The 14,157-nt window shown below is 41.5% G+C and overlaps 1 protein-coding gene across 1 annotated transcript in view; it reads right to left on the bottom strand.

The window, feature by feature from the left end:
* Positions 1-461: 461 nt before the first annotated feature.
* LONP1 (lon peptidase 1, mitochondrial) overlaps positions 462-14,157 on the bottom strand; it is a 38,696-nt gene continuing 25,000 nt past the window's right edge. The window contains exons 12-18 of the mRNA XM_085640003.1: positions 11,123-11,245; positions 9,217-9,333; positions 6,674-6,814; positions 5,722-5,887; positions 4,024-4,232; positions 3,587-3,751; positions 462-892 (exon numbers count right to left, since the gene is read on the bottom strand). Coding sequence (XP_085496129.1) covers positions 728-892; positions 3,587-3,751; positions 4,024-4,232; positions 5,722-5,887; positions 6,674-6,814; positions 9,217-9,333; positions 11,123-11,245 — 1,086 coding nt within the window. The 3' untranslated portion in view covers positions 462-727. The remainder of the gene's footprint in view (positions 893-3,586; positions 3,752-4,023; positions 4,233-5,721; positions 5,888-6,673; positions 6,815-9,216; positions 9,334-11,122; positions 11,246-14,157) is intronic.

Below are 14,157 nucleotides of genomic sequence, written 5' to 3'. Positions count from 1 at the left end.
TTCTAAGGTAAGGAATTTTTAACTAACAGTTTCTTTCAGAGCTATTTCTTACAGGTTTATTTGAGAGATTATCATGGCTGTCAGAAGGCTTCTTGGTAAGCCAGAGACAAACTCCTGAAGGATTTGTCGAATACGGCTATTGACAAGGAAAAACTGCACACTCTCCTACCAGGTCCATTAATGTAGTTTTCCAACATGGCACTTTAAACTGATCGTGCAACTATCAGATGTCTTCATGTTACTGGAGGTATGATGCCTCCAGTCCGTGGTATCTAGGGGGCTTTGGTCCAAGTGATGGGACAAGAACTCCAACTCCAAGAATGCATCAAGTTTTTGAATGAGAGCCATGGATGGATAATTGGCTAATCACGACATGGTTGCATTTAGATGTTGTATCAAAATGAGACAATATGCATTAAGTTCGCCATCCCCCTCTATACTCCAAGGCTGAGTCCACAACAAGATTTGAAAATATTTATTTACTTAAAAAAAAAAAAAAAAAAAGTAATTTTTTTCAATTAATTTAATACATTACTAAATTAAGAAATATACACTGAACAAATAGGCAATAGTAAATTAAGCCGTGGTCAGTTTATCTCACTGTCTGCTTAGCAGCAATATCTGAGAACTGGTGTAACATTAAAAACTGCTTCAGCTTCGATGCACCTAGCAGTTTAGATTCTGTTGGCCAACGAGGCGAGTCCAGATAGAAAGTTATGCTTCTCTTTCATCCACTATGCGAAGGCTCCGTAGGAAAAACAATGTCATAAATTGCACTGTACTGTTCGACAAAGTGCACCTCCAGTCCCTCAGTAATGTAATCTGCTAGGTCAAAGTAATCCTTCTTGTTCTCTGAGGGGAAAATGATACATGTGACACCAGCTCTTTTGGCCTAGAGGAAACACAAGACATGGTCAGTCAGTCACTTATGAGATATTGTTTTAAACAAATATTGATACATATGCCAGCCTCAAAATAAAAAAAAAGTGAAATAAAAAGTGGCAGCAGATGAATAACCGTGTTAAATGACAAAGGAAAAAAGACTGCTTGAGATAAAGTAATAAAAATGTAACCGTATAGTAAAGCTTGTTACACTTAACATTGCACAGTCCTAGATGTAAGACTATTGACAGAAACATATCATCGTTGGAGCCATTTCCTCAAAGTAGATGTAATAATTATTTCATTAGTTGGGTGTTTTTAAAAACAAATCTGGGACAAGTAGGTATATTCCCAATACAGGAAAGTTCTTTTTGACTCATATGTTTTAGTATGTAAGATACCCCTCTGTCTCTGATCGTCAAATGTAATTCTTATCCCACCACAGCTGCTTCCTCATAAGATTTGCATCTGTGTTGCAATGTAATACTCCCTCCTCTGTTCTGCGTAATTTGCATGCATAGGTTTTAAAAGCGGACATGTAATGCTTTTAATACTGCTCAATAAATATATTTACACTTATATTTCCAAAGCTAGCTATGACCTGGATATGAGCAAAGATGGATGGCTTGCAACTAGAGCGCGCCTTAAGAGCTCAAGGAAGGGGCAGGATTGGACAAAGTTTACAGATACTAGTAAGGACTAAAGTAAACTTTAATGCAAGTCAAAGTTAGGGAGCATTTCTAATGGAGTGGGACATTAAAAAGCAGCGATTCTGTGACATTGAAGGACAATTCCTTCAATATGGCTGGTCATTTAATTTAGTTAGGCATGAGGAACTGAATGATTTAAAAAACGAGCGCTTCAGAGTGTAGAATAAAATGCAAACTTATGGCGCTGGACTAACAAATGTCATGGAGGCTTGTAATACAATATAGTTCAGCTACATCCGACACGCAGTCTCCCTAGTACAGCCACCACTTTATGTAATGAAAAGTCACCCCCTGTGCATCGTGTGTCCATTCACCCACAACAAACTCACTATTCTTAAAGGTTATACTAAAACACATAGCCAATATTTTAAAGGCCCTTTAGTATTTGTAACCGATGTCCCCCTCTGATCTCTTTCAGGAAGGACTTACAAATCTCCATCTTTATCTCCTGCTGGACCTGCATCCTGCCAAGAGACTATTCATTTTGAGTCATGTATATGTTTTACAAAAGATGTTGAGCTGTTCATTTGTACAACAACAAAATTATGCAGAGTGGAACAAGGGAAACTGAAGGAAATCATAGGCACTCTGCAAAAATGAGGGGTCATGGATTCAGCAGTGCCTCACTTTTGTGATTTCCGAAGACCGTAATGATATCGACTAACATATTTAATATTTCTCCTGCACCTCATTCCAAAAACTACTCCGCTCTGTCTTGGCAGAAGAACGCCTCTGGCCTATTGTCTGAAGCTAGTGTCTCGTCTATAATGGCGATTGCTAATACAATGGTCCTGCATAATGGCCTTGGTTGCTGTGTATTCAAGAAGCAAATAAAGAAACGACATACCATCACTCACATGTGCCTGTCTACATGGCAATGTAATTTAACTGTGAATATAATTTGCTTGTCCCCTTTTTCAAGTCTTCTAATCTTTCTCTCAGGAGGTAATGCCCAAGGGTGATCTTTGATCACGTGGACTATTATGGCAATGACAGTCGGTAGAGTGGAGATCAAACTTGTCCACACACAAGCTGATTTTGGATCCATTTTACGCTCTGATACGGTCATCAATGAGAGCCAGGATGGAGGCTTTAATAAATGGGAACGGGCCATTTCTAATGAGGCAGTCTTAGTCAGGTCACCAATTTTCATCCGCTGAAACTTGAGGCTTCATTTGGCTTTCCCATTTGAGACTTCTTCACCATGAAAAAACTATCACAGACACTCAATGCGGAATCTTCCACTGAGGAGAAAAACGTCCTAGTTTATAATAAATAGAAAAAATCCTCTAGGTCTGTTGGACTATGAAAATCTTGTTAGAAAAGTATCTATTTCACAGGCATCAGGAATGTTTCTGAGAGAAGGCACGGCAAAAACAGGTTTTCAGGACCTTTAGAAATAATTTAGAAGGAAACTACAGCAGATGGGCAAAGAACATTTACACAGGATTACCAATTGGAAAACATGCACACGAAGAAGCAGACTCCAGGGAGTTCAAAAAACTCAGAAACATGCCTTCTGCAGAAGCTTATGGAACTTAATGAGACATGAGCACTAGGTAGATGTAAGAAGTCCCTAAATAACTCCCTGGAAGCAAATGCTCTGAATATTTCCGGCTACCAGCAAAACAACTTCTTATGCACTCTGAAAGATGGTTAGGTCTAGGTAGTACTAACACCTCGGAGAGAGCAATCAACAATTGGTCAGGCTGGCAAGTTAAGATAGGTGAGTAAGAGAAGAGCTGATGTAAATACAAGTTATATTAAACCAGAAAATTTAGTGCTGAAGCAGTAAAATAGACACTGAAGAAAGCAGCAGGCAGCTTTATCTTTAAGTGACGATGTGCCAGGTCTTTAGGCGCATACGATTAGGCTGGAGATCAGGAACCTGCTATTTGCTTTTAACGTTAGCTTGGACTTCTGCAAACACCTTGCGCATGATAGAGACATTTACTTATTATATATTTAAAGGAAAGTTTAAAGAAAAGTCTTACAGCAATGGTTTTCTCCTTGATTCCACCAACTGGAAGAATTTTCCCGGTCAGAGATACCTCTCCAGTCATAGCTACATTCTGTCTCGAGGGTCGATTCATAGCCAGGGACAAAAGGGCAGTGACTATGGTACAACCGGCGCTCGGCCCATCTTTTGGTGTTGCTCCCTGAGTGGAAATAAACCAAGAAATTATGAAAAAGATCATGTTAAAAAAAGAGGTCATGTCCCTACTGACGACCTGGATTTGTAAGTATCAGTTGAGTTTGGATTGGAGTTACGCAAGACTGTAATAGGGGCAGATAGCAGAGATAAGCTTCCTCAGTAATTTCTCTTTTGTCCCTATCCCAATTGAACTTACTGTAAAAATGTCTAGGAGTCGGAAAGTATTTGATTGCAATCTGTCTTTCAGAGAGATATGTTTTCCGGCATTGTGCTTACCTCTGGCACGTGCAAATGAATGTGAGAATTTGAAAGGAACTCATTGGAAGGCTCTTTCTTCATCAAGAAAGCACGAGCAAAGGTGTAAGCAATTTTGCAACTTTCCTTCATCACATCACCGAGCTGACCAGTTACTTCAAGGGAGCCGTCCTTGCTATCCTTATCCCGCAGCCGTCGCAAGGAGGTCTCAATGAACAGAGTGGAGCCACCTAAGAGACGTGCGAAAAAAAAGAAGACTTAAGAGAACAAAATAGACACGTCAGCCATTACTGGGATCCCTTTTTAGAAGGACAGAAAGCTTACACACACAAATTAAAGTTCATTGATGCCAGAATTCCCTGCATGATCAATTACCTCAAAATTAATCATAAACACTGTCTACAGCATAGTAGAAAATATTTCTATTTTGTAAAAATGTGCCTGACAAATAGCTTTTGTTCTTTTTTGTTAAATTGAAATTGAATTCCTTCTGATAGCCAGCAGCCATATTTGAAACAATTGTTTTTTTCCAAGACTGTAAAAATAGATGTAGTGAATGATGCTTCTTGAGCCTTTTTCCCCTAACCGTATTAAGCTATCATTGCGTGGATTATTTCAACATAAATCTTTTAAGCTGATTTTTCCACTATTTCGTTTCTACACAAGGGTCAGCCATTGTTTCCACACTTCTTCCACGCTTGGAATGCAGCAGCAGCAGTTTCTCTTCACACCTAAAAGGTGTCAGATTAGACCAATGCAGAGAGTGCAGAATGCTGCAGCATAACTCCCCTATGAGGCATTTCGACCACACTCTGTAGTTCTTAGCTCTCTGCTCTCACTTGCTGCATGATCATATAGACTTTAAAGCACTCGACTTTTACCTTTTTGGGTGGAGGTTTTATTGCCTCAGACATGGAGATACGCAACCTCTTGCAATCTGTGTGTAAAACACCCTAATGGGAATGGCACCTAAATGTGGGAACAATCTACTACTGTAACTAAAACAGCTATACTCATGTTTAACTTAAACACTGCCTTGTTCCTAAAGTCTTCAGTGCTTCGCACACCTGAATTTGCAACAAGAGGCCTCTTTTTGAAGGCACGATTGCTCAACAACAGCAGATTAATGCAATACACCCAGGCTTTCTGTAACTGATAGAACACAAAGGAATCAAGTATGCAGACTCTTTAAAAAAAAAAAAAAAAATGTAAGCCAGTAGAGATTGACTAAGATACCAAACTCAGCCTTGGAGATGACTCACGGAGAAATATGCTGAATTAACAGTAGGAATTGAGGATCTAACAGTGGTGCTACCAAAGGGATAACTTTCCCTAGCTTCTTCTGTACCAAAGGTTGTAGACCATTACGTATCCCTCAATACACAGCTTTTCAATTTCTGTAGGGCCAGCATAATCCGCTCTGTGAATACTGCAAAACACATATTTACTTGTCAGAGAAAGCTAAGCTGTTTGCCTCTTTCTTTCGCAATGAATCCTCCATGGTTGGATAGTATTAAAGGCTTCTTCTGGCCAAGATGGATAAGGAGGCTTCAACAGCCACATACACTCACATTTTTGTTACACTGAATCATTTATTAATCAATAGTAATGCATTGAATAGTTTTTTAAACATATATCCTGTTGCTATTTGTTTATAAAACACACTACGGCCAAAGGATGACAGGCTGGCAAAACATTTTTAAAAAAAGGCTAATTTACCCATCGCTGTCCACGCCAGTCCCATGACCACTCCTGGAGGCGTGATGTCATACATCCGATCCACAGTAAAGATGGGCTTCCCAACAAAGTCTTGTAGGTTATTCGCGGTCACCTCCACACTCTCTGCTTCTCCTTTGACAATCTTGTAGGCAGACTTCCGCAAAACCTGGGAAAATAGTTACCAAGTTTAACTCTGAGCGTGGATGATAGTTTTTGCCCAATGGGAAAAGATGTCTTTCCAGCTGCCACAAATTCAATGGCTTGCAAGTCAAACATTAAATCAAACAATAAATTCATTAAACACTTTGGTTTTGTGCCAAATTGGATTGAGAGGTAATATCTTGATGAAGTAAATAATGTGTCAAGTGTTCTTCACTTTTTTTGTTCATGCTGAAACAGGGATCCCAATCTGGATTGGTTTGCTTTTGATAGCTTTGTAGTGGGCAGAATCAACTGCTGTGACAGTCTCCTTGTTCTTGAGTATCACAATTTGTTCTTCCATGCAACAAAGGTTATAAGCTTCACCACACACTCATTTCAGCCTTCCCTAACACTCCTGCACCTTGTGGTTCTCCGAGACATCACAAATAGTTTTTAACTTTTCTGGTTCCCTGAAGGCTCTATAATTAACCCTCTCTTATTCTCGCTCCACAACTCTTTATCCATGATCATCTTTTCTTTTGGTTTATCCTAATATTTTTACATGAATGTTACTGAAATATTCTTCTTATTCCCTTATTCCCCCCGTCTCCTTCAGCCTGGATTTCTGGTGCCTAAATAATATACAGCACTAGCTGACCATGCGATCCTTTAAGCTCAATTCTGAAAAAAACTCAAGATCTTCAACGGTACTTTTTAGCCACTGCAGATGTGGTGGTAGAATTCACAAAAGCTGTGCAGCAGCCAACTAGCGTATGAAAAGAACCGAGCCACATCGAAGCCTTTACCTTACCTTTTCCACCTGCTTCTGAAGATTGCGGACTCCACTCTCACGACAGTATTGCTTTATAAGAACAGTAAGTGCCTCTGACGTAATCTTGGTCTTCACCTCATCCAGACCACATAAAACACGTGCTTGTGGGACCAAGTACCTCTGCAAGAAATTGGCAATTACTTTTTACCAAGAAAGAGAAGCATTAATTCAAACAGGAGCTTATTAACAAAGGCATCAAAGAACATCTAAAGTGATTTTAAAAAATGTTGCAAAATGAATATTATACATCCATGACTACTACAAATAGTTAGCCAGTGACTCTTCAAAGTTTGATGCAACAAGATTGACGTTGTCTGGGTACACCACATAACAATCCAAATTAATTTCCCCACCAAAATAAATAAGCTCTATTTTCTAAATTGCATATGAATAAGCAATCTTATTCAACTATAGTAAGCGTCTCCATACTTGAAACATATGAGATCCTTGAATGAGCCAGTGGTAGACTGGAATCAGTGCTTAAGTCCTGTGGTATCAGATTTTAATTGGTGTGATACACAGCTTCTCCTCCTCCAGGGCGATCACAATAGAAGCAATAGTTTCAACTCTCACACTTATCACCACCAGAGATAACAATTGTAGGGAACATAGTTTGCTGGGTACTGATTATTGGGCGGTAACTTTTTTCATGATTCTGAGGGCACCAGACTGCCCTTGTTTAAATCTGCAAAGAGATGTTTTTTGTGTGATGTTTGTATTGTATCTTTAAAAAAATCCAAGCTTTTAACAAAAATAGAGTAAATGTCAGCAATCAAAAACAAAGAAACATGGCCGACACCAGTCACTGCTGTTTGAAATGACTTCTCGACTGGGACTGAACTGTGTTCGAGATGCTGGACCAACCTTCCTTCATTGCCATTCATGCACTGGGCATCCTGCCCATCCATCAAACCGATGATTTATGTTGCTGAAGAAGAGTTGTCAGGAAGCAAGACAAAAATGGGGAGAGACCACTCACTGTGACTAAGATATGGCATTGAAAGGAAAATGTACTTTCACCTGGTTGGTTCCCCCAAAAGTTGAGACTAACTTTGAATTTCACCAGACAGTAGAATTTGTCAAATGCCCCAGTACTAGATTTAAAGCGACCTCTCAAGCATATCCAATGTTCACATTTCAAATGATGAACAGTTGCATGCACTTGAAGAGGAAGGTGAGGGCCAAAGGCAGAAATCCTTGGCAGTTTGCCTCTGAAGCTTAAAGACAATTCCCGCGAGACTGAGCAGAAGATCTGTGCTGCTGCAGACTGTTTAGAGTGCTGAGAACTTGCCATGCATGCCAGACGAACAGATTTCATTATGCCTCTGCTGCTGCAGCATGCTGAGCTCGGCTAAGCTGGACCAAGACAGGAGGCGTCGTATCAAAGCTCTGCTAAGTTGGAGCGAGACAGGAGGCGCCTAATCACTGTCAAGTCTGACACAAAGAAGCAGTGTCTTGAATGGTGTGTGCAGAATAAAAATCTGAAAGGCAAGATGCCAGCATTTATGACTCTGCGACAGCCCCTTGTTGGTAGTGAGTCACTGTTGTAAGCTTGTAAGCTCCTACAACCAGAGTATGAATGAGGCCAACATGAGTTAGCCCAAGCTAGCAACCTGCCACTATGCATGATCTCCTTAACCCTTCCAAACAAATGTGACATGTCCCACCAGAGTGCAAGCAGTCGTTGTCGTGGCCAGAGCAACATCGGAAAACAAAACTCTGCATCCACATTCCCACTGGGGTTAGACGTCAACAGCACAAGTTACAGAGGCTGCATTCATTAATAAGGTCGCCCAAAACCCCGAAGCCTTGGCAGACTGCTGCACAACCGTGCAGTGCAGACACAGGTCCTGCGTTTCTTCCCACCAATAAGCTGGTGACAAAGACTACCTCTGCTGCATTTGAAATGGGCACCTGTGGCAGTAACATGCTTGTGCACTCAGAAGTCTATACTTCCATGGTTGGACAATCTGCTCGGTACCAGGTTCCCTCCTTTAAACTGTTTTCATACCAGACTTGCTTCGCATTACGAGTTCCCTGTGTTATGCAGAAGTCATCTAAAAGCCATACACCTTATTATATATTGTGTAGTATCTTTTCAAAACAACACTAAAAGCCTTATATCTTTAAAAAAAAGATTGTGTCAGTGTACCTCACACCAGCAACCAAGAGTAAGCCTGTGTTATCCCCAGAAATTTAAAGGCTACAAGCAATTAAGGGAGCTCGCAGTAGTAAACGGGTCCTGTGTGTCCAAGGAATATGCCACAAGGACTGTCCCATTTTTTGGGTGGTCTTGAAGAGCACAGAAAACTAGCCTGACACCTTTGAACAAGCAACCTGTCTCAGATGAATCTGACAGAACTTAGCATATGAAGCAGATGCATGCAGCAGTTTACATACATTCTGTTCTGCGCCCTGTTGGTAATTGTACTAAACCTGTGCTGTGGTTTGGTCCGTGTGTTGCAGGTACCCTATCTCTGCCAGCGTGGATAGTACAAATAAAAGGAATAAACTGTTGGTACCTCAGCAATGGCCAGCTTCTCTTGCGCTACGTATCCAGATATGTTGATCATCTCCATCCTATCCCTCAGAGGCTCCGGGATGGTATCCGTCATGTTTGCAGTACAAATGAAAAGCACCTGAAGAAAACAAATCAATGGCGTTGGAAAGACCACCCAAACCGAGATGACTATAATGCACGCACACCAATCTCAGTGGAGAAAAGACTATTAATGTAAGTCATGTAGGATCCCTCAGCAGTCACTAGCACGGTGTTGATCAGCATGTGTAGGTTGATACCAGGAGGGAGAATTGGCTAGCACAGACACAAAGAGACAGGTTCACACAAGAGCAGCGAAAGGAAGATTGATAGGGCTGTACAAAGGAGAGGAACATCCGGCATCTCAGCTCCTAGGCACAGGCTATCAGTTCTTCTGTTTTCAATCATACCCAGCTTGGGCAGGACAGAGGAGATTGGGTCTAAACGCAGGAATTAGAGACTGTTGGCAATAAATCTCCGAGCTCGGGCTTGCTAGAAGTACAGTAGTAGATATGGCCTCTTAGCAGACTGAAGAGATCAGGTTGGTCAACAGTAGCAAAGATGGTGTGTTGCATTTTGTGCTACACTGATACAGTTAATTGTGCTACGCTTAACCTAATTTAAGGGGACGGCGGAGAGGGTTTGATACTCGCAGAGGAGGTACCTTCGAAGCCATTTGGGATTTTTAGACAAATGGTAGAAAACCAGAAAAAGAAATATCCAGCACATGGACCTCATAATGGGTGGGATCAGATGATAGGTAGCCGCTGTTAAACGCAATCTGCTAGGTTGGTGCTGATAGAACACACAGAAACAAACCCATTTCACCCTTCTCACAACAAGTTGTCCTCCACGTGACAATCACAAACATGTGAAAAATAACGCATAGAGACAACTTACCAGCACTCACACCAATTTCAGTTAGTGTCACCTCAGACATAATCCAAACCAACATTCATCTAGGGAACTGGAGGCACCAATCAAGCTTTCAGACAATCCACGTCCTGCCGCTCACTGCAATTAATACCCTTTGTCAGACAATCAGCGTCCATGTTCTCCATCCCCATTGTTATCCAATAAAAGAGACAGATTTGCATTTGCTCCTGGATACCCCATGTCAGGAAGACAACATGCTGCAAGGAGAAGATAGATCCACTTGCAACAGGGTGAGGATCAAGGTCAGATCGTCATAAACAGAAGCAGAGTCAAAAGAATGGAGCACAACAGAAGCCTCTGCTGTCTGCAGCAAAGTACTACATTCTCCCATCAGAGGAAATTGTTTAATTATAGGCGACACAACGAACATACAATACGTACTCCCACCCATCGCATAAAAGGGACTGATGCGCTTAGGAGAAAAGTACTGGTGTAGTACTAGCTTTAGCAGGTTCTAAAAAGTTAAACAAGGATGTACTACTGACAATACCTTAGCGTTAAGACAGTGATTTATGAAGCATAAATTGCAATAAGAATTCCATTGGCCATAAACAGGTGAGTGTCATCAAGGTTTTGATTTCCTATTTGTCGTCTTTTGTCTATCTGGTAAGCATATTTGAATGAAAGTTAGGGTACCAAAATTAGCCAGGACCCGAATATTTTAGCATTTCACAGACAAATAAAAGATTTAAGGCAGACTGTAGTCTACTTATGTGAAGGACCTCACCTGTGCCACAATGGCCTAAGCTATGCCCATGGTACAAAGGTGACGAGGAAAAGTTATTGAAACCAGTGTTCCCACCAAGCAAACATGAGCATAACAGACTTCTAAATCACTGATGATCATCCAGGAGTCCTTTAATGGAGTGTCTTGAGTAATAAGTATAATACTTTGAGAACAGACTTCCTAGACTTGTCATTTGTTCGCTTAAAGAGATTAACACAAGAAGTACCTTAGACAAATCAACAGGAACATCGAGGTAATGATCCAAGAAATTTGCATTCTGTTCTGGATCCAAAAGTTCAAGAAGTGCTGAAGATGGATCGCCTTGAAAGCCGCGCCCTATTTTATCCACCTACAACACAAAACAGATTTTATAAAACATTTAAGTTTCAGTACATGCAAAATAGGACATTTTTGTGCAAGAGTTAATAGGCAGCAATTCAGGAGACAACTGTGATACCAATAAAATATTTTTATAAAGTAAGCATTCTTCTCCAAGTCATGCGTAACACTAAATTTAGGTAAAATCAGTTACTGCAGTGGAGAAAAGTCCACGTCCTGGCTCTTTGTGGCATGCACTCCTGCCCCAAATTCACAATGTCTAGGTGCAGCATTTTGGTCCCTCAGCTCACAGGACTAACGTGTGTCACGTAAGGCATGTCTGTGACAAGCAGTTAGACCTAGGGCTGTCTCTGTGGTCAGAGGGGCACACCTCACTTCGGTAAGAAGGACTACTGTCGGTGCACAGGGCGTTTGAGGACAGACAGCGGTGGAAGCGATATGATTTTAGTAGAACAGGCATTTTTACCTGTCTCTGGTCTACCAGCCTTCTCCTGTGCTTTTTAAAATGTGTTTTATATTCCCCTGCGACTGGGTCCTTCACCCTCCACGTCAGACATTGAAGTCCCATACTTGCACTGTTTAGTGTGCAGACGATGGGTGTAAGGAGCAGGTGTGACTCAGGAGGTCAGAGCAGCACTGGGATTCATTTTGTCTTGCTATGTTCAAGTAGTACCGAAGGTAGAGGTTAGGAGGGAGACGCAGACTTGAATAGCAGGCCTATCCTCGGGACAGTCCAAAGAATTCTTTGTAGCGATCAGACTGAGGAGTCCTAGGGAAAGGAGACAGAAGGCCCTTTTGAAATTAGGGAGTTTTCCCATTTGCTTTAGCAGCTGCTGGTCTCTGGAAGGGCTAAACAGTAGGCTACCCTTCTTAACAGGTAGTTCAGTAGGGTAGCCACCCTTGCCTTTGCACCCTTGCTTTGGATTTCTCCGGCTTAAAGACTGTCAAGTTAACTCACCTTCCTCATGACAAAAACCTTGGCTGTACTAGCCCGAGTGGAATAAGCAAAAGGCAATGACTTGTCTAACTATTGGAACACACAAGTACTGTCTGCCACATTAGTATATAAAAGTAGCAGCAGCTTTCAAGCAGTGTGCCAAGTTTCTCGGAGACATCTCGGGTCTCACACCCAACAGGAAAGGTCTAAGACTCCAGAGTATCCTTCCTTTGTGTTTCCTTTTTGAAATGCATGTGTTTGGGGGCCTTTCTCAATTCCTGTATGAAACGTCCACTGGGTGAAGATGTCCCTAGAAGTGCATGGTGCCAAAAAACGTCCGACAGTCGAACGGTTGCCATGAACAGACCTGTGTTCAAGATGAAGCGTAATGTGAAGACTACCACCTGCAGCCAGGGTAGGATCCCAGCTTTGTTTTAAATAAGAGGAAGAAACTGCAAGCCAAGGACACCAGACTGTGAACAGCGTAGCTTGAACACGGCTAGTCTATCACTGGTGCAGACTGTGCCTACTGCACTCACTTGACTGGCATGCGCCAGAACTGCGCACCACAAGATGTCGACTGGGTTGTAATGACCAGAGGACAACCTGGTTCGGTGGGCCACGTGGAGTAATAAGCTCACCAACCACTGATGGAAATGTAGGCCAGCCCTACATTGCATTTGAGAGATTCTGAATTTACTATACTTTTTGGAGCACACAAATAAAAAGGGGAGAAACTTTCATTATTTGACCTGCCTACTCTGAGCTTGAATTAAACTCTTGAAAGTGATGGGTGTTGACCCGTTTCCAGGACAAGGAGTGGGAGAGACAATGAAGAACCCAACCGTTCCCCAAGAAAAACTCCAACGAGGAGGACCATTGAAGAAGATTGCATAATGCTCACAGGAATTCTGTCTTAGAAGGAACCGGAGAAGCTCTGTCCCCAAGTGCACCAGTATAACCAATGTAGGGTCTTTCTGAAAGTTATGTATAGTATTGTGTTGTGTGTGAGGAAGTAAAGTACTTTTTATTCTAAGTAAAAGCACTGGCTAGACCTTGATGTATTATTTGACCCCTCATCACCTCACTGAATACGTTTAAGACTACTCAACTCCACTACCCTGAAAGTCAAGTACTAAAGGGGTGCACTTGGTGCTCAGTTTTCGGTTCAAGAGTAAAGTTAAGCCACATATGACCAGTAGTGAAAGGGTACTTTTGTCACAACCTGAGCCCAGTAACACCGGTCTGTCCTGGTACTCTCACAAAGTTCCTACAATGTTTTTCTGATATTTCAAATAAAACCAACTTGATTAAAAAGACCAACACTTGCCGACTGTCATGAGTTAAAGTAGGCCATTTAACTCTATTTCTACGGGCTTCAAATCAATGTATCTTGCATCTATATGTGGCCTCCTAATAAGTAAGCGTTTTTATCAAACTTTGCCCCCGGATTATACATTTAAATGCTCAGACAGATTAAGACCTACCAAAAATACCCAAAAAGGACTCTGGGTAAGTCAGAAGAACTTTTTTCCACATTGATCTTTCTGTCTTGAACAGGAGAGTTTACTTACCATTCCTCCAACCTCTTCTATCATGGGTTGCCTTCAAAGTCACTAATTTGTCTTTCTGCTGGAGATCCAGGGATCTTTTTTGCCCATAACTGATATCGGAAAAATAAAACTGATACTACTTTTAAGGAAAGGGTCTTGGCAAGTTCCTTTGTGGTTCAACGGGCACCAATGGGCTCAATTTCAATGCAGATAACTTCTCTTGGGCTTCTAGTGTTATCAGATGGGATCTGGTCAGGATATAAAGGAGCAGTGTTGCCTGGATTATTTCTTGCTGGAACTCTTCATATCGGTCTTGCAACAATTAGCAGGTTAATAGCACAATTATTCTTTTCCCTTTCTAGGTCGGAAAATGGTTTTATATGTGTGTGGCAGGAGGTGCTTTCATGGGAAGCAGAATCTGGTATGGAAATT

This window comes from Triturus cristatus, chromosome 12, assembly GCF_964204655.1.
Source record: "Triturus cristatus chromosome 12, aTriCri1.1, whole genome shotgun sequence".
In the NCBI taxonomy this organism is placed as follows: Eukaryota; Metazoa; Chordata; class Amphibia; order Caudata; family Salamandridae; genus Triturus; species Triturus cristatus.
Note: the sequence above shows the minus strand (reverse complement) of the source record. Positions and strands in the feature narration are given on the sequence as shown.